At 53.4% G+C, this 21,676-nt stretch overlaps 1 protein-coding gene across 5 annotated transcripts in view; it reads right to left on the bottom strand.

The window, feature by feature from the left end:
• The window catches only part of DLGAP2 (DLG associated protein 2), a 919,850-nt gene that overhangs the window by 723,347 nt on the left and 174,827 nt on the right, over positions 1-21,676 (bottom strand). For 2 of the 5 annotated variants that reach the window (XM_045398975.3, XM_045398976.3), the window contains 2 exons: positions 13,051-13,362; positions 3,765-3,819 (listed from right to left, as the gene is read on the bottom strand). In XM_045398975.3, the coding sequence (XP_045254910.1) occupies positions 3,765-3,819; positions 13,051-13,242 (247 nt within the window). In that variant the 5' untranslated portion in view covers positions 13,243-13,362. The remainder of the gene's footprint in view (positions 1-3,764; positions 3,820-13,050; positions 13,363-21,676) is intronic. The other 3 variants (XM_045398980.3, XM_045398979.3, XM_074000181.1) reach the window with 2 other exon arrangements.

Genomic DNA, 21,676 nt, shown 5'->3' with positions numbered 1-21,676 from the left:
CTTCCAACATACATTATACACACATCCTTCCAACATACGTTATACACGTGTCCTTCCAACATACATTACACACGCATCCTTCCAACATTCTCCAGCATCCTTCCAACGTACATTATACACACATCCTAAGAAACAGAGTCCCTGAAGGAAAACACACTGCTTAGGCCGCGTCATCTCTTCACCATGGAACCAAAGTTCTCACCCCTCCAGTTGGGTCAAAAGTACTAAAGCAACTGTAAGAGGTCTCTGTTGCTAGGAGGAACACCTGTTCCTAGGAGGCACACCTGGCTATAAAACTTTAGACAGGTTCACTTTCCCTCAGGAAACAGCGATTCGTCATGAAAGGGTATTTGTGAAAAAGTCACTCCTCAAATGAGGATTCCAGCTCCACGCAGGAATCGGCAGGCATCTGGGACTATTTTAACTGCACGATGCCTTGAGTTTCACCAGAAACTCGACAGCCCGAGTCCAGCAGCAAGTGGGCCTGCCTTCAGCCCAAACGTGGTGGCGCGTCCAGGATGCCGTGCCCAAGGCCTGCCTTGCTTGGCGATCCTTTCTATAGCCCGCTAACCAAAAAAGGTGTGCTAAGGATGGAACACCCCCTCCAAGGACACCAATCCTAGTAAAAGGTGATGCTGGATTCAAGCCAGAGGCAGCTGCTAAAATCCAGACACCTGAGACGTCCACTCTTCCCCAAGTCACTCCACCTTCCTGTGTATTTTGGCTTCAAAGCCCACTCCAGGTAGGTCGCAAACCAAAGGCCTATGAAAGGCCAATCAGGGGTCACCAAAGCAAGAAAAGGCAAGAATGCTTAGAACTAAAGACAGGCATAAATGTGTTTTGGGTTTTTTTTTTTTTTTAAAGGCTTAAAAGCTACATATGCATTTACGTTTGTGCCTTCATGAAAAGGATGGTCACCTTGGTCACATTCTCCACCAACAAACACGCTTTTCTGAGAACAAGCAGCCAAACAAGACCGTATGGGAAAGTAACCAGTGGGATTCCCTCTGACGCTTCACGGCGTTGCCTAAAACCATCACAAGTAATCAAAACTGCGAGAGAAAATGATAATATATTTATCTTTCACAAGCAGCCATGTTTAATTCAGAAACATGACATGTATAAAATTAATGGAGTATAAAGCGTTTCTAAAATAAGTAAAAACCAAACGAGAAAAAAGTGATGATTCATCCCAAAGTTAATCTTCTTTCTAATTCTGGTCAAGCACCCGTAACGCAGAATCCACCGTGGAGCTGCTGCCTAAGCAGCCAGTTCGGAGCACTCGCTACATTCTTGCTGCTGGGCAGCCGTCCCCATCCTCCTTCTGCAGAACGCGCTTCACCTTCCAAAACGGAAATTTGGTGCCCATTCCAAAGTTAATGTCCTTAATGAGAAATTTTGAAAACTCTTCCACAAAACCATTAAGGTAGAAGAACATTACAGTCACCCTTACAAGAACCTTTACATGCCACTGAAATGCAGAAGCTTTCACCGAGAACCTCCGCTGTGTTGAGGTCCGAAGACATTTCCAAACAAGATCTTCTAAATCATGAAGGAGCTTTGGACATACTGGAGCAAATTCTTTGCTAAAAGCTAGAATTCTCCCCATCTTTCCATTCTGAATGGACTTACACTTTTAAGAGTTATAATCTCAACCAACTCCTCTCTCTTCTCTGGAGCCACTCCTTCCCTTATCCACACCGAATATTAAAGCCTATGGTCTTCCACAGCTGACATGACAGTGAAACATTCTATAATATAAAAATAATTTTGAGGAAATTGCCCGGCTACTGTCTTCTGCATTGAGGCCCCAATGGAAGGCAACTCTCTTGGTTCTACAGATTGATTACTTAGAGTCTCATGAAGAGCAAATAAAACATCTCCAGTTGGCGATGTTTTCCAAATTAACTTAAAACCATTAACAGAACAAATTGTCAAAAAAAAAAAAAAAAAAAAAACAAGGAAAATGCATTTCCATACTTAAGACCCACTGAGATGCCCACAGTAAAGTAGTTAGCTTTTAACTTATTTTACCGTTATTTCTGATGTTTCTTAGAATCAGAGTAATGATTCACCTGAACCCGGAAAATTAATTTCTTTTAAAAAATTTTGTGATGCTGACTTTGATGGACACAGTTGCCAAAATCTTTGTTTTTGCACATGTGACTTTTTCATGTAATTTTACTTATAACCAAGACTTCCAGAAAATAAAAAGAGGCTCAAAAATATCTGACACACTCAACGAGCTTCCCCGTAAGCAGTAGATATGCTCAAACTTGTAGCTGAGACACAGTTGACTGGGTAAAAAAAAACAAAACAGGGACAGTTCTGTGTTTGAAGAAGAGTACTATCAGTAATGTCATCCATCCATGCTCATAATTAATAAATAAAGATTGTATTTTTCTCAAAACACCCGGTGTTTTACTCTGGAATGTATAATACAGACAACGTTGGCTACTGAGATGCCATTCTTAGTGGTGAGTCAACAGTAAAGCCCAACAAATTAAATTCTTCTAATTGCCATGGAAGAGTCTTTGTAATTAACTTGTTATAGCTAGAAAACAAGTAAGAAAATGTCAGCAAACCTCTGTTTCATACGCAACTAAGATATCCTGGGACACAAATACATACTTGACAGAACATGATTGCTTTTAGAAATGAATAAACTCGCACCACCTTCTCTTTACTTTCCTCAGGACTTGCAATTTCTTTGATAAACATAAATCAGAACTCTTGCAGGAGGATAACAAAAACGCAGATCCATATCCACAGGATAACAAGCCCTGACTGATTCTTTTTTTTTTTTTTTTTTTTTTTTTTTGAGGCGGAGTCTCGCTCTGTCGCCCAGGCTGGAGTGAGTGGCGCGATCTCGGCTCACAGCAAGCTCCGCCTCCCGGGTTCCCGCCATTCTCCTGCCTCAGCCTCCCGAGTAGCTGGGACTACAGGCGCCGCCACCACGCCCGGCTAATTTTTTTGTATTTTTAGTGGAGACGGGGTTTCATTGTGTTAGCCAGGATGGTCTCGATCTCCTGACCTCGTGATCCGCCCACCTCGGCCTCCCAAAGTGCTGGGATTACAGGCTTGAGCCACCGCACCCGGCCCCCGACTGATTCTTTTTCCCCTTCATTGTATGATAACAAAGTTTTTTTTAGACCTTCTCTTTCTTCGTCATGTTTCCTTAAAAGTCACGCAAAACACTTCCTCACAACCACCAGCCACACACACCTGTCCTGTCATGAGAAGTTACACAGAGATGGATCTCCCACTTCAAAACATTCATGCCCACGTTTTATTCACTGAGACCTTCGGGGTTTTAAGAACATAACATCTAGCCAGTTCCTTCCCTGATCACAAAGAAAGGCCTTGACTGCAAACAGACTCCAAATACATTTCACTCTAGCCAATAAAAATGGTGTTTTTTCCTTAATAAATAAGTATAATTAGCAAAAGAAACAGCTTTGAAACCAACAAATTCAAGTTTATAAGACAACCACTTTCCCTTAAAAACCTAATACAACAATCATCTATTAATAAATCAATTTCCTCTGTCAAATAAAAACAGATCTCTGGGCTCAGCTCATAACTCATTACAGAACTAAATATCCTATTTTCACATCTTATAGTTAGTTAATATGCAACCTTGCACTAAAAACAACCCACAACATAAAAATGCACAAAATATCTAAATTAGGTAATCACATTTCTCAATTTTGCTACTGATATGAAACCTATAATCTCAAATCAGAAGAATGAAATGTATTTACCTGTATTCCTGTCAGGTAAGATACAGCAATGCTTCTGCAGAATGCCAGGCAAAACCTGTTTTAAAACAAACAAATAAAATGCATTTGTTATCATTCGGGTGGAGGAAGGCATCTCACTAACTGTTACGAGTGTTTCTTCTAATAAGGTCATCCAATGCTGCACAAAGTCAGCACGCCCAGAATGGCCTAACAAATTAAATGGTACAGAAGAATCGTGATGACATACATTTTTCATTGAAAAGGTTAATCATGTGAGTGTGATTATCATCTGTGCCATTTCTGGAATGGGAATGCAGCCGGGTTTAATGGATGCCCCTAATGGGCCATCAGGGTCTTGAAAGCTGTACTCCAGGGGCTCCCACAATAAGGTAAATGGACCCACCAATTTTTGTGATGGCTTTTAAAATATTAGGCGCAATTAGAGCCTGGAGATGGAGGGCTGCTGGAACGTTGTGTTGGGTCTTCTAGAGTCTGAGCTTCCATCAAGTGTGAATCACAAAGAAGAATGTGAAAGTAAGGGCTGCATTTACATTCATACTTCAGTAGTAAAATGTGAAGAAAATACCTTATTTGGTAAGGGAAGGAGAGGTGAAAATAACAGAGAATGGCTTTCCCAAGATTCATCAACATAAAACAAATTGCAAAGCACACAGTCCAGTAACGTGCAGCTGAAGAGATGTCTACGGGAAATGTGTGATTATCTTTCTAAACTCAATTAGAGGAAAAGCTGAACTTTCATCCTAAATACTCCACACGACGAACTTGCAGCCATTCCTCAGCCCTCCATGAAGGCAGCACCTACAGGTCTCTGCTTATTGCCTGTTCTAGGGCAGGGCAGTTTACTCAGGAGAGAGGGAGAACAGAGGTCTCTGCTTATTACCTGTTCTAGGGCAATTTACTCAGGAGAGAGGGCGAGCAGAGGGTGTTGCAAAGAAACACCAGTCATATGTTGGCCCTGGATCGACTTTCTGTCTGGCTGAGTATACAGCAGGCTCTCATAAATGCAATGGATGAAACCACAAGAGATGATCTGGAATAACCACTCCCTTCTCCTCCATCCCCCCACCGCCTTCTATGTTGAAAAAAGAACAATTCTCTCCCAAATACAATCAATCACAAACAAGACAGTATTACAAACTTTCAACTCTGTGCAAATCAAGAGAGACAGAAAATAAAACAATAATGAGTTTTAGTACCTACCAAATGCTGTGCAAAATGTGGAATTAAAAGTTCCATCACATGCTTCTCATTTGCACAGAGCTGACCGTGTAGCTGAGGCAGAGAGCAAACCCTGGTGAGATAGTCGGGGCAGGGAGGCGCTAACCCTTGTGATCACCACAGGGTCAGGTGCTGGCCCCGTGCCACGTAGAAGCTGTCGGTATTTTTCATCAGTGTGGTCTGAGCCTGTGGGGTCATATCTGACACTGTTTCCCTGATGAGCTCCTAGTCCCCATGCCCAACAGTGCAAGAACACACACCCACACTCAAGTCCTGAGGTTCGACACCTCCGAGGGCTCCTTGCAGATCTGCCCTCTGTCTCATTCCACAGCCACACCCATTCACTCACCTTTTCCAGAACTTTCCAAAGGGCCTCAGGGATCAAGGCCAGGCCTCAGAACCCACCCCCTCCGGAGGCAGTCAACGATCCACTAGGTCTGAAAAGGCTACCGCCTCCACACCCTACGTGGAGATCAGAGACACACGTTTCCATAGACAGGCTCCGCGCGCGTCCTTCCCTAAATTCAGTTGCCCACAGAATGCTTTCCTGTGCCAACTTCCCATTAACAGCCAGAGGGGAAACACTGACCCAGTCAGCTGCAGACGCCACCTGAGGGATCTCTTCCCTCACAGTCTCCTCCCGGCTGAAATCGTGAGCTGCTGCTGCTGCTGGGTGCTGCTCCTAAGGAGGGGCTGCCCACGGGTGAGCCCCAGGCACGTCCACAGCAGAACTCGGGGCCTGCTCCGGCATCCCCGGCACCGACCTAACTCCAGACTAACTCCAGCATCCCCGGTACAGCTCTAGACTAACGCGAGCACAGGCGACACCACTCCACAGACACGTCTTGAAGAAGCGGGAATGAAGTCTCAATCAATCAAATCACAGCGCGGGACTCCACCACCATCGGTGCCCTTTCACGGTCTCGGCCACGTTTCTATCCAGATGAAAATCACAGGCAGTGGTGACAGCATTGGAGAGGGCCGTGAGAGGTCACGAGACATGCGTGTGAGGCCAGTAGGACACGTGCTCGGGGCAGGATGGCGGGGCTGGGACCCCAAGCTGTGGGCCGCCGCAGCAGGACCAGCCCAGGATGTCACCTCCGTGGGAGCCGGCACCCCCCTCCAATGCTGCAGCTCCCGTGACCGTCCCTCCAAACCCTGGATTCTGACAATGCACAGAACCAGAGCGCTGGAGGTGCTGACGGGAGCCCACGTCCTGCCTCTGGGGCTCCTTTAGGGTCAGGGACAGGCAGGGTCCTCGCTCCGCAGAACTGCAAACCTCAAACCTCATCCCTGGACACGGGCACTCAGGCGACCAGGCCTCACGCATGACACAGTTGCATCTGCTGGGGCCTGTTTTCCACCATCTCTGTTCGATTTGAAAAAGGGCTGTTGGGGAGGAAATCACTGGAGAGCCACCAGTTCAGACGCACGGCGTGTTGGCCGGGTGATGAATGATCCCACGAGCCAGTCATGGGGTTCCCGGGGCAGCTGTGCACCGTCCACTCTCATGGAGCCAAGTACGCCCGACCCCTGGGGTCCTTCCAGCCCCTCGCTCTCCCCAGGAGGCAGCCCCCAGCAGCTCCGACCAGCAGAGCCACTCACTGCACCCTGGAATCTCGTCGGATGGTCCCACAAACACAATGCCCAACACTGCGGCTCCCACAGAGCTTTCCTTGAACCTGCCAGAGAGTTCTTTTCACTTGAGGATCCAAGACAAATCATCAACCTTCCAGGGCAGAATCCACTTGTGACTTCCCTAAAGGCAGACAATCTGTGTTCAAAAAAGGTGCTCATACCTAACATTGACAGCGTCCTCCCCGCCACAGTCACAGGCAGGACAGTGCATTAAATCCAGACCAGCGGCGGCCTCTGGAAGGCTCAGCACTCGTCGCTTCCCGCACCGGCTCTGGCTGGAGCAGGAAGGCAGGACCATAATAGGTTCATTTCTTCCTCTCTGAAGGATTTACAGAAGACCACAGACACGAATGAAATTATCCTCACTGCCCAAGGCACGTTTGAAAGTTCAGTTCCACGCAAGCTGCCTGTTCCACGGCAGCTGAGAAAGATCAGGAGGCTGAGTTCTCCTGCCAGGGCTGCCGCGGCCACAAAATATACTCAGCGGTCACCCCGAGGTGTCCGTCCATACCTGCCCAGCTGTGAGCACTGACACGTGTTCCTAAAATACTGATTTCTAACCCCTCCGGGGCATCAGCCAGAGCACGGCCCTCCTTGTCTGAGGAAAGCAGAATCGGAAAGTGTGGAGAGGGGGCACCCCCCGGTCAGTGGCCGCACATCCACTGGGCTGTCACATGCAACCATGTAATTTTCTTGAGACACAGTCTTGTTCTGTCGCCCAGGCTGGAGTGCAGTGGTGCAATCCCGGCTCGCTGCAACCTCCGCCTCCCGGGTTCAAGTGATTCTCCTGCCTCAGCCTCCCTAGTTGCTGGGATTACAGGTGCGCACCACCAAGGCTGGCTAATTTTTATATTTTTAGTAGAGATGGGGTTTCGCCACATTGGCCAGGCTGGTCTCGAACTCCTGACCTCAAGCAATCCACCCACCTCGGCCTCCCAAAGTGCTGGGATTATAGGCGTGAGCCATTGCGCCTGGCCAGCAATGTAATTTTAATTAATGAAAATCAGTTAAAACCTGAAATCTGGGTGCCCGGTCACACTGTCCACATACCACATGCTCACAGGCTGTGTGGCCAGTGGCCTCGTCATACGCTGCTGATGTTGGACACGCGACCAATTTTCAGATGAAGAAACTCAGCCCCAGCCAGGGCTCTGGACACCCCACCAGCATCCTGTCTCTCCACGCAGGGCCTGGACTGCGTGTGTCCCCTGTGTCCAGAGGCCCAGGCCCGGCCACGCCTCTTCCTCACCCTCCCTGATGCCTCTGGTGCAGCTCCGTCCTCCAAGGGAACAGAGGGTCCCTGATGAATGTGAGTCGGAGCTGGGGAAGTGTTCCTATGGAACGCATCAGTCTGCTGCGGCCACGTAACAAGCACCATAAACCAGGTGACTTAACAGAAATGTGCCGACTTGGTTTCCCCCAAGACACTATTTCCAAAGAAGGGCATGTCTGGAGGCACTGGGCTCCATCACACACTCTTCTGGAGACACGATTGAGCCATAACATCTTCAGGGATGAGGACGGGAGAGCCTAGCGTCCTCCCTGGCCGTGCCATGCACCGAGTCACCAAGCTCTTGGTCTCAGGGGCCCCCGTACAGAGCGGGGGGATAACACTCACACCAGGCAGGGCTCATGTAGTAGAAACAAGCTGCCCCGCGATGACGTCCTATGGGAAGCAATCTGACACTGGCAGCTGCTGTATTCTGAGATGGTGACAGTCGTTACTAGCTCTACATAAGCCACAGCCACAAAAACACACAGGCCTGTTGTGGCTGATTTTATGGACATGGCCTTGAGCTGTATCACACGTATTGAGCCGACATCACAGCCTTCAAAGGCGCTGCCCCCGGGGCTCTGCAGTTACTTCTGCCGCCCCTCCCTGCTCTCCAACTGATGTTTGAACCAGCGGGCAGGACGCCTACACTTCCCTTATCCTACAGCCAAACCCAGCTATTCCCCAACCTGCTGAGCAGCTGCATAAAACATCCTTGTTTGTCATCTTTGGCCCCAACCAAAGTCACAGGACTCCCTCCAGAAATCAAAGGATAAAAACGTCCTGATATTAACAAGATAAAAGAGCATGGAGGCAGCAAGGTAACTCACAGGGACTCTGAGGGCGCCGCGTGGGATCCCTCGCCTGCTGCTCCACAATACCCGTCTCAACCACGCCCCCCACCGCCCCCGCCCACCCGCACACTTTCCAACCCCCTGTCTCCGCCCACCTGTCCACTTTCCACCACCCACCCGCGGACCCGCCCACCCGCACACTTTCCAACCCTCCCCTAGGCCCCGCCGACCCAGACACGTGCCCCCGGCCAAGCCCCCCCACCTACCCGCACACTTTCCACCCCCGAGCCCTGGCATCCATCTCCTCAAGCCGCCAGCCCTCTTCTTCCTTCCCAGCCCGGCTGCTTCCTCGTGGTTCTCGGCTCCCCACGGCGGGAACTGTATCCCACTCACCCTCACGCACGGTACCCAGCGCATCTGCGACTCACGCCAGGCTCCCTGGGCTCAAACCTTGCACACGCCTGGGCCCTCCTCTCCACCAGCATGAACCACACACCGTGACTCCTTCCTTGAACCCTCTGAGCCCCCCGCCGCCCCCGCCAGTGCAAGACCACGTCTCCCCTCAAATTAAAACACAGTCCCAGAGCAGACGTCCACTCGGTGCCAGGTACATGGGGGCTCAGAGAGGACTCCTGTCCAGTAGGAGTGACCAGAGCCCTAGAGGAATAGACGAACGTGGCTGGACGCCCAAGGAGGGGAGTGGCCGGGCTTGGGTCTGTGCCTCCGCACTGTCCCCCGTCTGCTGGCCTCAGCCTCAGTCCAGCCTGCGTCTTGCTTCTGGGGCAACATTCCTGACCAATCCCTCTACCATGGACCCACCAGGGCTCCTCAGTTCCCATGACCATGAGTTGGAATCCCCCTGGGTTCGTCTGACCACAGAACCTCGCGGGTGGGGTCCAGTGGGGGCTGCACGGTTCCCAAGCTGCCCTCCAGCCGTTTCCTCCCTGCCCACCCCCGAGGCTCTCAACTGAGACACAGATGTCCAGCAAAGCCCTGGAACTCTCATGCCCAGCCTGCAAATGGGAACAACGATGTCACAGGACAAGTATTAAATGGCTCACAGCACATGAGATGCTTGTTGATGAGCCTGGAAGGTGTCGAGCTCAAGGGTCAGGAGACATGGATGCTGCCACTGCAATGGGGACGCCACGTACTGCCACCGAGGCTCTTCTTGCTGGATCTCCCTCTCCACTGATCAGTTTCAACTTCCTGTCCAAACCCTCCCTGTACAGCCTTCTTTCTTTGGAAGAAATTCAAATAATACAGAAATAGACCGATTTGTGCAGTGGAGGACTGCATTGCTGTTTAAGCGTTTGGACCTACTTTTTGTCTGAGACAGGGTCTTGCTCTGTTGCCCAGGCTGGAGCGCAATGGTGCGATCGTAGCTCACTGCAGCCTCAACCTCCTGGGCTCAGCGCAAGCAATCCTCTCACATCAGCCTTCTGAGTAGCAGGGACTGCAGGCACACAACATCATGCCCAGCTAATTAAAAAACAAAATTTTTAAGAGATGGGGTCTTTACCAGGCTGGTCACAAACTCTTGGCCTCATACAATCCTCCTGCCTCAGCCGCCTAAAGTGCTAGGATCTCAGGCATGAGCCACTGAGAGGTGACAGCGTGCTAGCAGTCCTCGCTCTGGCACCTCCTCGGCCTCCGCATCCACTCTGGCGGCACTTGAGGAGCCCCTCAGCCTGCAGGCACTGTGGGAGCCCCTCTCTGAGCTGGCTGAGGCCAGAGCCGCCTCCCTCTGCTTGCGGGGAGGTGTGGAGGGAGAGGCGCGGGTGGGAACCAGGGCTGCACCCAAAGCTCGTGGGCCAGTGCGAGTTCTGGTGGGTGCCAGCTCGGGATCAGCCGGCCGCACACCGAACAGCCAGCAGGCACCACCGGCCCAGGGCAGTGCGGGGCTTAGCACCCGGGCCAGCAGCTGCAGAGGGTGCACTGGGTCCCCCAGCAGTGCCAAGTGGACAGCGCTGCGCTCGAGTTCTCGCGGAGCCTCAGCTGCCTCCCCCAGGGGCAGGGCTGGGGACCTGCAGCCCGCCAAGCCCGAACCCCCCGACCCCCTCCCCCGCCCGCGCTGTGGCCCAGACTCCCCGAAGAGCGCTGCCCCTGCTTTGGAGCGCTGGGTCCCATGGACCACCCAGGGGCTGAGGAATGCGGGTGCACAGCTGCACAGCCCAGACTGGGGGGCAGCTCTGCCTGCAGCCCCCCTGAGAAATCCACTGGGTGGAGCCAGCTGGGCTCCTGAGTCTGGTGGGAACTTGGAGAGCTTTTATGTCTGGCTGAGGGATTGTAGAGACACCAATCAGCACTCTGCGTCTAGCTCAGGGTTGGAAAATACACCAATCAGTACTCTGGTTAGTTAGTATCTAGCTAACCTAGTGGGGAGTTGGAGAACTTTTCTCTCTAGCACTCTGTGTCTAGCTCAAGGATTGTAAAGGCACCAACCAGCACTCTGTCAAAACGGACCAATCAGCTCTCTGTAAAATGGACCAATCAGCAGGATGTGGGTGGGGTCAGATAAGGGAATAAAAGCAGGCTGCCTGAGCCAGCAGTGGCAACCGGCTGTGGTCTCCTTCCACGCTGGGGGAAGGCTCTTTGCAATACATTTTGCTGCTGCTCACTCTTTGGGTCCACGCTGCCTTTATGAGCTGTAACACTCACCACGAGGGTCTGCAGCTTCACTCCTGAAGCCAGTGAGACCACGAACCCACCAGGAAGCACAAACAACTCAAAACGCACTGCCTTTAGGAGCTGTAACACCCACCGGCAAGGTCTGCAACTTCACTCCTGACACCGAGACCACGAACCCACCAGAAGGAAGAAGCTCCAGACACATCTGAATGCCTGAAGGAACAAACTCCGGACACACCATCTTTAAGAACTGTAACACTCACCGTGAGGGTCCATGGTTTCATTCTTGAAGTCACTGAGACCAAGAACCCACCAATTCCGGACACACCACCACACCCAGCCTATACCTACTTTTCTTTTAAAACAATGTGTATAGTTTTCACAATAAAAACTCATATCCTTTCACTTTTGGAAGTTCAAAATACTTCTCTGTTCTCTTCTCCTGGAACTTCTATTATTCAGCTGTCGGACCTACAGAGCTCATTTTCTTTTAACATCTCACTTCTGTTTTCTGTTTCTCTGTGTTTTTGTTCCTGGAAAATTCTCTCGCCTTCCCATTCCAATCTTTTAGTGAGTATCTCAGCTTCTGCCGTCCTGCTGTTAACCTCCCTGGCATTTCTTTCCACGAATGCTCCTTTCAGGCTGCAGCCGCCTCCTGGTGATGGATTCAACGCCAGCTCCTCCCTTCCAGTTTACATGTAGCCTCATAAACATGGGACGGGGCAGGAGCCATCCATGGGTACCGAACTGGGGGAAATTCTGATGGGGAACAAGGTATCATGTGGTTTAAAACTATTCCCCACACACTGCTTATTCGCTGCAAAGGGAGAGAAAGAATAGTAATTATATGTTAGCAAGACCACCAGCTCCGAGGTATAACCAAAATGAACACCAGGAGTGAGAGGACATGGGCCTCGCGGCTCCAGGAGCGACACCATGAAGAGAAGGGCACCCACCGTCCACCCAGGAGTAACGCCGTGAAGAGCAGGGTGCCCACTGTCCACCCGTGAAGAGGTGGCACCCACCATCCACCCAGTGCTCCTTTATTTTTACAGCTTTTACATGTGAAGTTATTTCCAAACACAAAGGTCTTAAAGATGTGTTCCGCTTTCTCTTCTGTCACCCATCCTCTGTGTCTTCTGCCTTCTGGGATGGTGAATCTCGCTGTTCCCATCAGCCTCGGGAGACGGAGGGTGCGTGTCCCCCGGGTCGTCCTCACAGTTTCACCCTCTGCAGTTCACATAACAAATAAGTGGTGTGTCGTGAAACGTGAAATTACCCCACACCATTGAATGTGCTTCTCCAGCCACACAAGCCCGAGACATGAATACACGCTTTAGAGTGTCAAGAACATTCACACGTACTCAATTAATTCTTTCCAGCTAATTCAACCTAGAAGAAACAGCCTTAGGTTTTTTTCTAGAATATGCGGCATTACAAGCTTTCTTTGAGATGAGACATAATAGCATTTTAACTTTTGTGATGCCAGGACTTAATGATTTCCATATTTGTTTGATAATGTCTTCTATCTCTGGCCTCCCTTCTGTGGCATTAAAAGTAGTTAAGAGATGAGGTGCCTGCTACCACACACACAGCCAGAGAGGCTGGGACCAGAACGCCCCTCTGCCTCTCGCGGCCCAGTCCCGTACCCCGTGCACCCGATGTAACACCTGTGCCTCTGCACACAGGGCTGGTATCCCAGGTCTTGCCAGCTCTAAGGAGTCACACTCACCACTGAGGCCCTTGTCAGCAGCATGGCCCAGGGAAGGCAGGTGCAGGCATCAGACAGGCTGCTCGGGGCACCTCTCACCTCTGCCGCCACGGGGAGGCCATCCTTGGCCAATGGCTCACAGGCTGGGCTGCACCTTCCATGTCCAGGCGAAACCACACCTCGTAGGGCAGCTGAGGACTGAAGGAGTCCCATGAGGAAGGCGCTGTGGGAGCAGGTTGGACAGAGGAACCATCCAGGGGCTGGAGATGTCGTGACACCGTTGTGAAGACATCAGGCTGCTGCTTCACTGGATCTCACCAGCACCGGGATGAGCTGCAATCAGTCAACGGTTGTAATCATGAGGCAGAGGTCTTCACACTTCCACCGGCATCAGAACCACCTGGAGGGCTTGTTAAACGCCTTCTGCTGGGCCCACCCAGGAGTCCCGGGGCGGGGCCCAAGAGTCTGTCCGTCAAGCTCCCAGGCACTGTTGGTGCTGCTGGTGCAAGAAACATTCTCTGATGTGAAGGGCTCAACCTCCAGTGAACAGGGAGATACACTCCATTAACCCCCTTCAAAGCTGCAGCTGAAACCCCATTTTACACGGGAGAGTGACCAAGGCAAAAACTCACAAGCACCAGAAGAACAGACTCGGCGAGCACAAGGTAACAGCTTCCACGTGCTTTGTGAGATAAAGAGCAGACGGAGGGCCTGCTTAGAGCTGGGAATGCAGGACCAGAGGTCCTCATGGAGGCATCTGAGAACCCTAGCAATGAGCTGCAGGGGCTGGAAGCACGTGGAGTCCTTTAGGCAGGTGTCTGAAAATCCACATCCAAACCTGTGGCTTCTCCAGGCCCCTTCCCTGCACACGGCACCCCAACCTCATCTCCTTGACTAGAGAAATGGATGAGAGGGAACCGGACGCCGCACGGGCTTTGGACGTGTGCCCTGCGGATGAAGCATCTCAATAAGTGCAAAGTTCACACAAGGAACAGTGTTGCCCCAGCCGATGACCGCCTTCTAGGGACCATGCCAGGATGCACTTCAGCCCGAGGGGATACGTGTGCTGTATAAGAGATTTGCGGAGTGAAGTTGCCAGGCCTCACCCAAGCAGGAGGCTAACGCCCTGGCCACAGTGGGTTGAGTCATGGGATAACTGCAAAGCAAACCCGGTGGGGAGCACCTCCGCCCCCACCCAGGTCACAGACAAGAACGGCACACAGCCTCTCACGGAGCGCTCTCCTGCTGCATGGTTTAACTGCGCGTTTGTACGGGTATCGCAGACCTGATACATGTCTTTTTACAAAAGTTTATATTCATTCATTCGTTCATTCATTCATTCATTCTCCAACCCACTTACCGCAGGTCAGGGTCACAGGTGGCGGGAGCCCATCCCAGCAGCAGCTCAGGGTGCCAGGCGGGAACCAGGCCTGGACGGAGGCCGCCCCAGGCACTGAGACAGGGACCCAGGGAACAGCAACTCGCCGCACGTGCACCACTTTGGGATGTGGGAGGAAACCCAGTCCCCAGAGAAACTCACAGAGCCCTGGGGGAAGGAGCCAACCCGCGCATGTGCAGCACGCCAGCTGGGATCCGCGTTTTCCTCATCAGTGTCATAAGGAAACGCCCTTGAACAGAAGAGCGTTATTCAGGCATCTGCCGTGCTCACTTCTGGCTCATCTGAAACTCAGATGCAGCCCTGTGAGCCCATGGGGAGGGGAGGGGCGGGAGGAGAGCAGCCGCCAGGGCCAGGAAGGGGCGGCAGAGAGGACGGAGGATGCAGGGGTGCCGGGCCATGCGGGTGAGAGGCAGCCCTTCCCAATCACACACGCCGCCGTGACTCCTTGGCTTCTTACCGGGCGCCCATGTGTTATTAGACGAGAGTAAAAGGACTCATGTAAAATAATGTCCAGCTAGTCTGCCCAACGATTTTTACAACTATGAGGAAGCAGCACTGAAATGTCATTAAGAAAAAAATGTAAAAGGACCGTGAAACTCATCTGGAGTTGAAGTCCTCCCAGGCGTTCCTACAGCTTTCCCGTTACAATGTAGATACATCCGCAAACTCATAGTCTTCACCTTCTTATTTAAAACAAGTGTCCAGCACACCCAGACAAGAGCAAACAGGATTCGAAGAAAGAACGGACCCTCAACACGGCCTGGCAGGACCAGGGTCGCTTTGTGACAATTGCCTGTGAAATAAGGGATTGAGGGCGAATCCACACTCACGTTTTACACCAGATTCCAGCATCCCCATGAAATGTCAGCATTTGTCACAACGAACAGAGACCCTGCTGCCGAACCCCCACTCCAAGTGCAGGAAGGGTGCCCCGACTCCACACCAGTGTGGGGGTTCCCTCCAATGCTTCTCCCCTGCACCAACTCTGGTGGCACTGAGGCAAGAACAGTCATTCACAGCCTGTTATAGATGTAAAACTTGGGGGGGACTTCGCTCCCCAAATCTCTTACAAAGCACATGCATCTCCTCCGGCTGAAGCACCATCCACGAAGACTCTTCAAACCACAGAGAATTCATCAATTCATCAAGACACACCACTTGTCTTAGTCAGCTGGGGCTGATAAAATGGAAGCCATGGACCGGAGGGCTCATAAATGAACAGCAGAGTTCATTTCTCACAGTTCTGGAGGCTGCAAATCCAGGGTGGAGGCAACGGCAGTGTCTGGTGAGGACCCACTTCCTGGCTCAGACAGTGCCTTCCAGCCATGCCCTCCCATGCAGGACAGACCTTGGGTCTCTTCCTCTTCCTACAAGGGCACGAATACCAACACGGGGCCCCACCCTCATGGCCACATCTCGCCCTCATCGCCCCCCAGGGCCCCACCTCTAAGCACCATTCCACTGGGGACCAAGGCTTCAACACAGGAATTTGGGGGGACACGTTCAGTCCATTGCACCACTTAGATGTTGGATGGGTGTCCCAAAATTAGTGTGACTTCCCCAAATACATCATCTTCCTACCACCCAGCCCCCTGCCCTGGTATCACCCCATCCCGGCAGCTCGGGGTGCTGGGTGGAACTGGCAATGGTACCACCATTCCACTCCCTGCCGGTCCTGCACAAAACCCTGCATCCTCTCCTCCAAACCTGCATCCTGTCCATCATCCCCATCCGACAAACCCTGGAGATTGACACCTCTCACCACTGCCCCACACCTACCTGGCCAGCAACCATCCTCCCACAGCCTGACTGGTCCAGCAGCCTCCTGTCCCATAACCCTCCTTCACACCACCACTAAAAGGGTTCTCATAAACCTCGTAAATCCCAAGTCACGCTGCATCATTCTGCTCAAAACCCTCCGCGATGGCCTCGAACACTTTGTCCTTAAAGAGCCTGAAGGCCTCATGCAATGTGGCTTGAGCTACGACTCCCAGTCTCCTCCCAGTCTCCTCCCACGCTCTGGCTACACAAACCCTTCCCTGCTCCTCATCAGCGCCCAGCGTGTGGTCTCAGAAGGTGGGGGGTAGGGGAAGCATCCAGAGGCGATGGCCCCCTGCACCCCGGAAACAGAGGTGGAGAGAGCTGCTGTGTCTCAGCACGGGGGGGCACACACAAAAGGACGCTGCGACTGCAACAGCTATTACCTTATACACATCCACAATTTTAACAGTTTTATTTTTAGTTGACAAATAATGACTGTGCATATTTATGGAGTCCGATATGATGTTTTCATTTTGCATACAATGTGGAATGACCAAATTGAGCTAATTAGCATATCCATCACCTCAAGGCTTTACCATTTCTTTGTGGTGAAAACATTTTAAATCCCCTCTTCTGACTGTTTTGAAATATGCAGCTCCATGTTATTATTAACTGCAGTCACCACACTGTGCAGCCTCCAGAGTCACCAGCTCACCCACCTGACTCTCCACACCCACCCAGCCCTGCCATCCACCACCCCACTCCCCACCCTGCCCTGCCAGCCACCACCCCGCTCCCCACACCCAGCCCTGCCATCCACCACCCCACTCCCCACCCCGCCCTGCCAGCCACCACCCCGCTCCCCACACCCAGCCCTGCCATCCACCACCCCACTCCCCACACCCCGCCCTGCCATCCACCACCCCACTCCCCACACCCAGCCCTGCCATCCACCACCCCACTCCCCACCCAGCCCTGCCATCCGCCACCCCACTCCTCCCACCCAGCCCTGCCATCCACCACCCCACTCCCCACCCTGCCCTGCCATCCACCACCCCACTCCCCACCCCGCCCTGCCATCCACCACCCCACTCCCCACACCCAGCCCTGCCATCCACTACCCCACTCCCCACCCAGCCCTGCCATCCACCACCCCACTCCCACACCCAGCCCTGCCATCCACCACCCCACTCCCCACCCCGCCCTGCCATCCACCACCCTACTCCCCCCACCCTGCCCTGCCAGCCGCCACCCCGCTCCCCACCCTGTCCTGCCATCCACCACCCCACTCCCCACCCTGCCCTGCCATCCACCACCCCACTCCCCACACCCAGCCCTGCCATCCACCACCCCACTCCCCACCCCGCCCTGCCATCCACCACCCCGCTCCCCACCCTGCCCTGCCAGCCGCCACCCCGCTCCCCACCCCGTCCTGCCATCCACCACCCCACTCCCCACCCCGCCCTGCCAGCCACCACCCCACTCCCCACCCTGCCCTGCCAGCCGCCACCCCGCTCCCCACCCTGCCCTGCCAGCCGCCACCCCACTCCCCACCCCGCCCTGCCATCCACCACCCCACTCCCCACCCAGCCCTGCCAGCCACCACTCCACTCCCCCCACCCAGCCCTGCCAGCCACCACTCTGCTCTCCCCACACCACCCCTGCCATCTGCCACCCCACTCCCCCACCCCACCTCTGCCAGCCACTACCCCTGCCAACCACCACTCTGTTCTCCCCACCTCGCCCCTGCTCTGCCTCCATACATTTGCCTTTTCATAGATTCCCACGTGAGTGAGATCAGCTGTGCTTGTCTTTCTGCGCCTGGCTTATTTGTCATGGTGTCCCCCAGCTCCATCCATGTTTCCACAAACAATAGGATTTCATTCTTTTTTAAGGTTAAATAGTATTCCATTGTGTACATGCCACATTATCTTCACCCACCCATCACTGCTGGGCATGCAGGCAGATTCAGCATCTTGGCTGCTGAGAACGCACCGGAGGGGAGGACAGCCCTGTCCCTGTCACACCAGTCTCTGTAACACGGAGATGTCTCGACCATGCTGGAGTGACAGCCTCCAAGTCTAAGGGCTGGAATCCACAAAGACCACTCATTCCATGTCCATCTCAGGCTGCCAGGAGGCTGCTCTGGGGGCATCTCCCATCCAAGGGCTCAGCTGACTGAGCCTCCAACAGCGGAAACATCACAGTGGCCACAGGAGAGGGAGACGCACACTGCCCAGAGGGCCCTTCCCACAAGGAGGTCTCACCCACGAGGGGAAGACGCCCCTGCCTGCCAGAAGGGAAGAGCAAGAAAGGGCCTGACGCCGGAGCCACACAGCCTGGGTGACCTCAAAGCCTCAGGCCAACAGCCAAGAAGAGGAGCCTGAGCCACCCGGAGACGCTGAACCTCCCAATGCTTCACCAGTAACCATGGGAACCTCTGCACTCCGAGACAACCACATCCACATCGCCACAGCAAGAGGAGGGGCTCGGGCCCCGTGCTGTGCTGCTAGCTGAAGGGGGTCTCGCTCCGTCAGGACACACCTCGGACACCCCCATGTCCAGAGCCTATGCCAGCACCTGGCAGGGATCGTGCTCTGTAAACGTTTTCCAACAGAACGACGGTTAACAGAGTCCCGGATAGACCTGCAGGCAGGAGGGCTGCTGGACGCTGTCATGAAACCACAGCATGCCTAACGGACTTCCCTGCCCGCAGAAAGACCCTCCCGGGAGCTTCTGGGCTGAGGGACGGCCTCAAGGCCACGCTGGATGGAGGAGCGGCTTCATCCAAGACCGCAGGGCTGGACTCTAACCCCGCCTTCCCCTTCATGGGACAGGTTTCCTGCCTATCTGCTGCAGACAACAGTGCATATTTGCTCCATCTGCCTAATTAAATCTAATTGAATTGATTTGCAATGTGAGAAATTAGATATGACACGTAAGGTAGATGAATCACAGGGCGGCCGCATCAAATTGGTCATCCTGGCAGGGTCAAAAGGCACCCAGCAGTTCAGGGTCTTCCATGGTGCCTGCCTTCCTAGCTGTCACATGGAGACAGACGTGAAACCTTAAAGCTTGGAAGGATGATTCTGCAAAACCTCATCATTTTACCCAAAGGGAAAGTGACTCTGGAGGGTGGGAGTCTCCCAGGACCCCACGTCGCACGCAGCTCAGCAGGACCCGGCCTGCCCTCGGTTCCCCTTCTGCACTTGCAGGCAAGGTTGTCTCACTTCAGGTCATCTTGTAAAAAGCAAAGAGAGCCTCTTTAGCCCCCAGCTTTCCTCTGGAGGTGCAAAGTGCTTCTGTGAGTCAAGAGCTCGAACCTGGAACCAACAGTTGCTTGCACATCCACAAACCAATCCCAGAGGCAGGATGCAGACCAGGAGGCACGGGATTCCGTGGGGGTGGGTTGGCGGGGCGGGGCTGGCCAGGGATGCTTAGAAACTACATTCATCTAACATTTCTGTAGGACCAAGAAGCTGCAGCAGGAAAAACCCTAAATTCCCTCCTAAACCTGAGATGCTGCTGCTACCGCTGGAGCACGGCCCGCCTGGCTCGGCCTCTCCTGCCCGTCCCTCTGCCCTGCCTGGTGGTTACTGGTCTCCCCTGCCTCTCTGTTCTGTAGCAGAAACAGTACTGTGCTTCCAGCACAGGGAACAGACCAGGGCACTCACCTACCCAGGGAGGCCGCGTAGCTAAACACTCCTTTTTCTCTGACTACATGTTTACTCTCCCCATCTAGCTGTGTTCTCCTCCCATGCCCCTCCCCAGCCCTGGTACCCCCCATTCTACCTTCCACCTCTAGGAATCTGCAACCCCAGGGGCCTCCTATGAGAGGAATTACACAGCACGGTCTTTCTGTGACTGGCTCATTCCACTCAGCATAGCGTCCTCGGCATTCATCCACACCGCAGCCTCGTCGGGATTTCCTTCCTCTTTGAGGCTGACACATATTCGGCTGCGTGGATGGGCCACTCTTCACTCATCCTCCCATCCGTGGACAGACACACGGGCAGCCACCACCCCTGGCTGCCACGCATGAGCCGCTGTAAGCCTGGGTGTGCAGGGGCTGCCCGAGACCCCGCTGTCCATCATTTGGATCAACTCGGGAGTGGAACTGCTGAGTCACACGGTGGTTCTGTTTTGAGTTTTTGATGAATCTCCACACACCACTTCCCACAGCACCTGCCCCATCTTCCATTCCCAACAGCAGCACCCATGACCCAATTCCTCCACAGCCTCCCAACACTTGTTATTTTCTGTGGTTTTGCCAGTGGCCGTCCTAAGGGGCAAAAGAGGCTTCCTCAGCACTGACTCATGCACACTTATGTGTGTTGTTACAGGGAAGCATCGCCCCATGCTCTGTGTGGCGCAGCCCCCAGACACCTGTGGATGTGGCCCCAGTCACTAGCCTGGCTTCCCCGTAGCAGTAGGAGCTCTCCCAGGCCCTCCCCATCCTCGGCTGACTGGGATCCTGACGTGCTTTGCGTCCCCAGGTGGTGAAAAGCTCTCCCAGGCCCTCCCCCTCCTCGGCTGACTGGGATCCTGACATGCTTTGCACTCCACCGTGTGTCTTTTAGAATTCTCTTTGCCTCTTTGTCATGGGATTCTTCTTTCTCAAGGGTCCTATTTATCATTTACATTAGATCTTCCTGCCCACACAACCCACCCTCCGCTCCCAGAACCAGCCACCTTCCGGCCTCATGCTCTCTGAGACGGAGGAGGCCTGTGATCCACCCTCCCTGGGCAAGGCTTCCACCCTGCGGCCCAGCAGCTGCCCACGCACGCACGAGTGCAGAGAAGGTGCCACCTGGCATCATCCGAACCCCAAGAGAACGGCTTCCGACCGCAGGGAGAGCACGTCCCTCGTCTGTCACGCGTACATCTCACCAGGGCTGCACTGCTCACATTCTCCGCAGCCTGACCTTTTGGGCGTCTGCGGCTTCTCAGCCCCACCCCTGGCCTTTCTTCTGCTTTTCTGTTGAAATCCTGAGCATTTCTCAAAATTAAGATGAAATAAAGCACCCTTCTTGACGTGCACATGCCACATGGGTCCTGGCCGCCTTTCACCTTCAGCCATGACCTGAATCACATCTGCGGGCTGGAAGCCCATGTCCACGGCCTTGGTGACTGGGGGGGGGTGCCTTATTTACCCTGAATTCCTCACAGCCTCCGAAAGCCACCCACAGAGGGAGAGGGAGCCAGAAGCGGAAGCCACACCCTGCCCACCATGAAGGGATGAGGGGAGGGAATGGGGGACACAGCCCTGCAAACCCAATAGCACTGACCCGGGTCCTGGGGGGAGCGAGAACAAGGGGGAGCCAGTAAGGGGCATGGCCAGGTGGGTGGGAAGGCCACATAGTGAGGATCTCCCAGCAAGAGGGCCAAGGACATTCCACACCATGCCCTAGAGTTTACGGGTGTCAGGAAATGCTCCTGGATGGCTTGGGCACAGAGGGGAGGTTTGCAAAGGACATGGGGCTGAGG

This window comes from Macaca fascicularis, chromosome 8, assembly GCF_037993035.2.
Source record: "Macaca fascicularis isolate 582-1 chromosome 8, T2T-MFA8v1.1".
In the NCBI taxonomy this organism is placed as follows: Eukaryota; Metazoa; Chordata; class Mammalia; order Primates; family Cercopithecidae; genus Macaca; species Macaca fascicularis.
The sequence above is the reverse complement of the archived record's forward strand: the minus strand, read 5'-3'. Positions and strand labels throughout refer to the sequence as shown.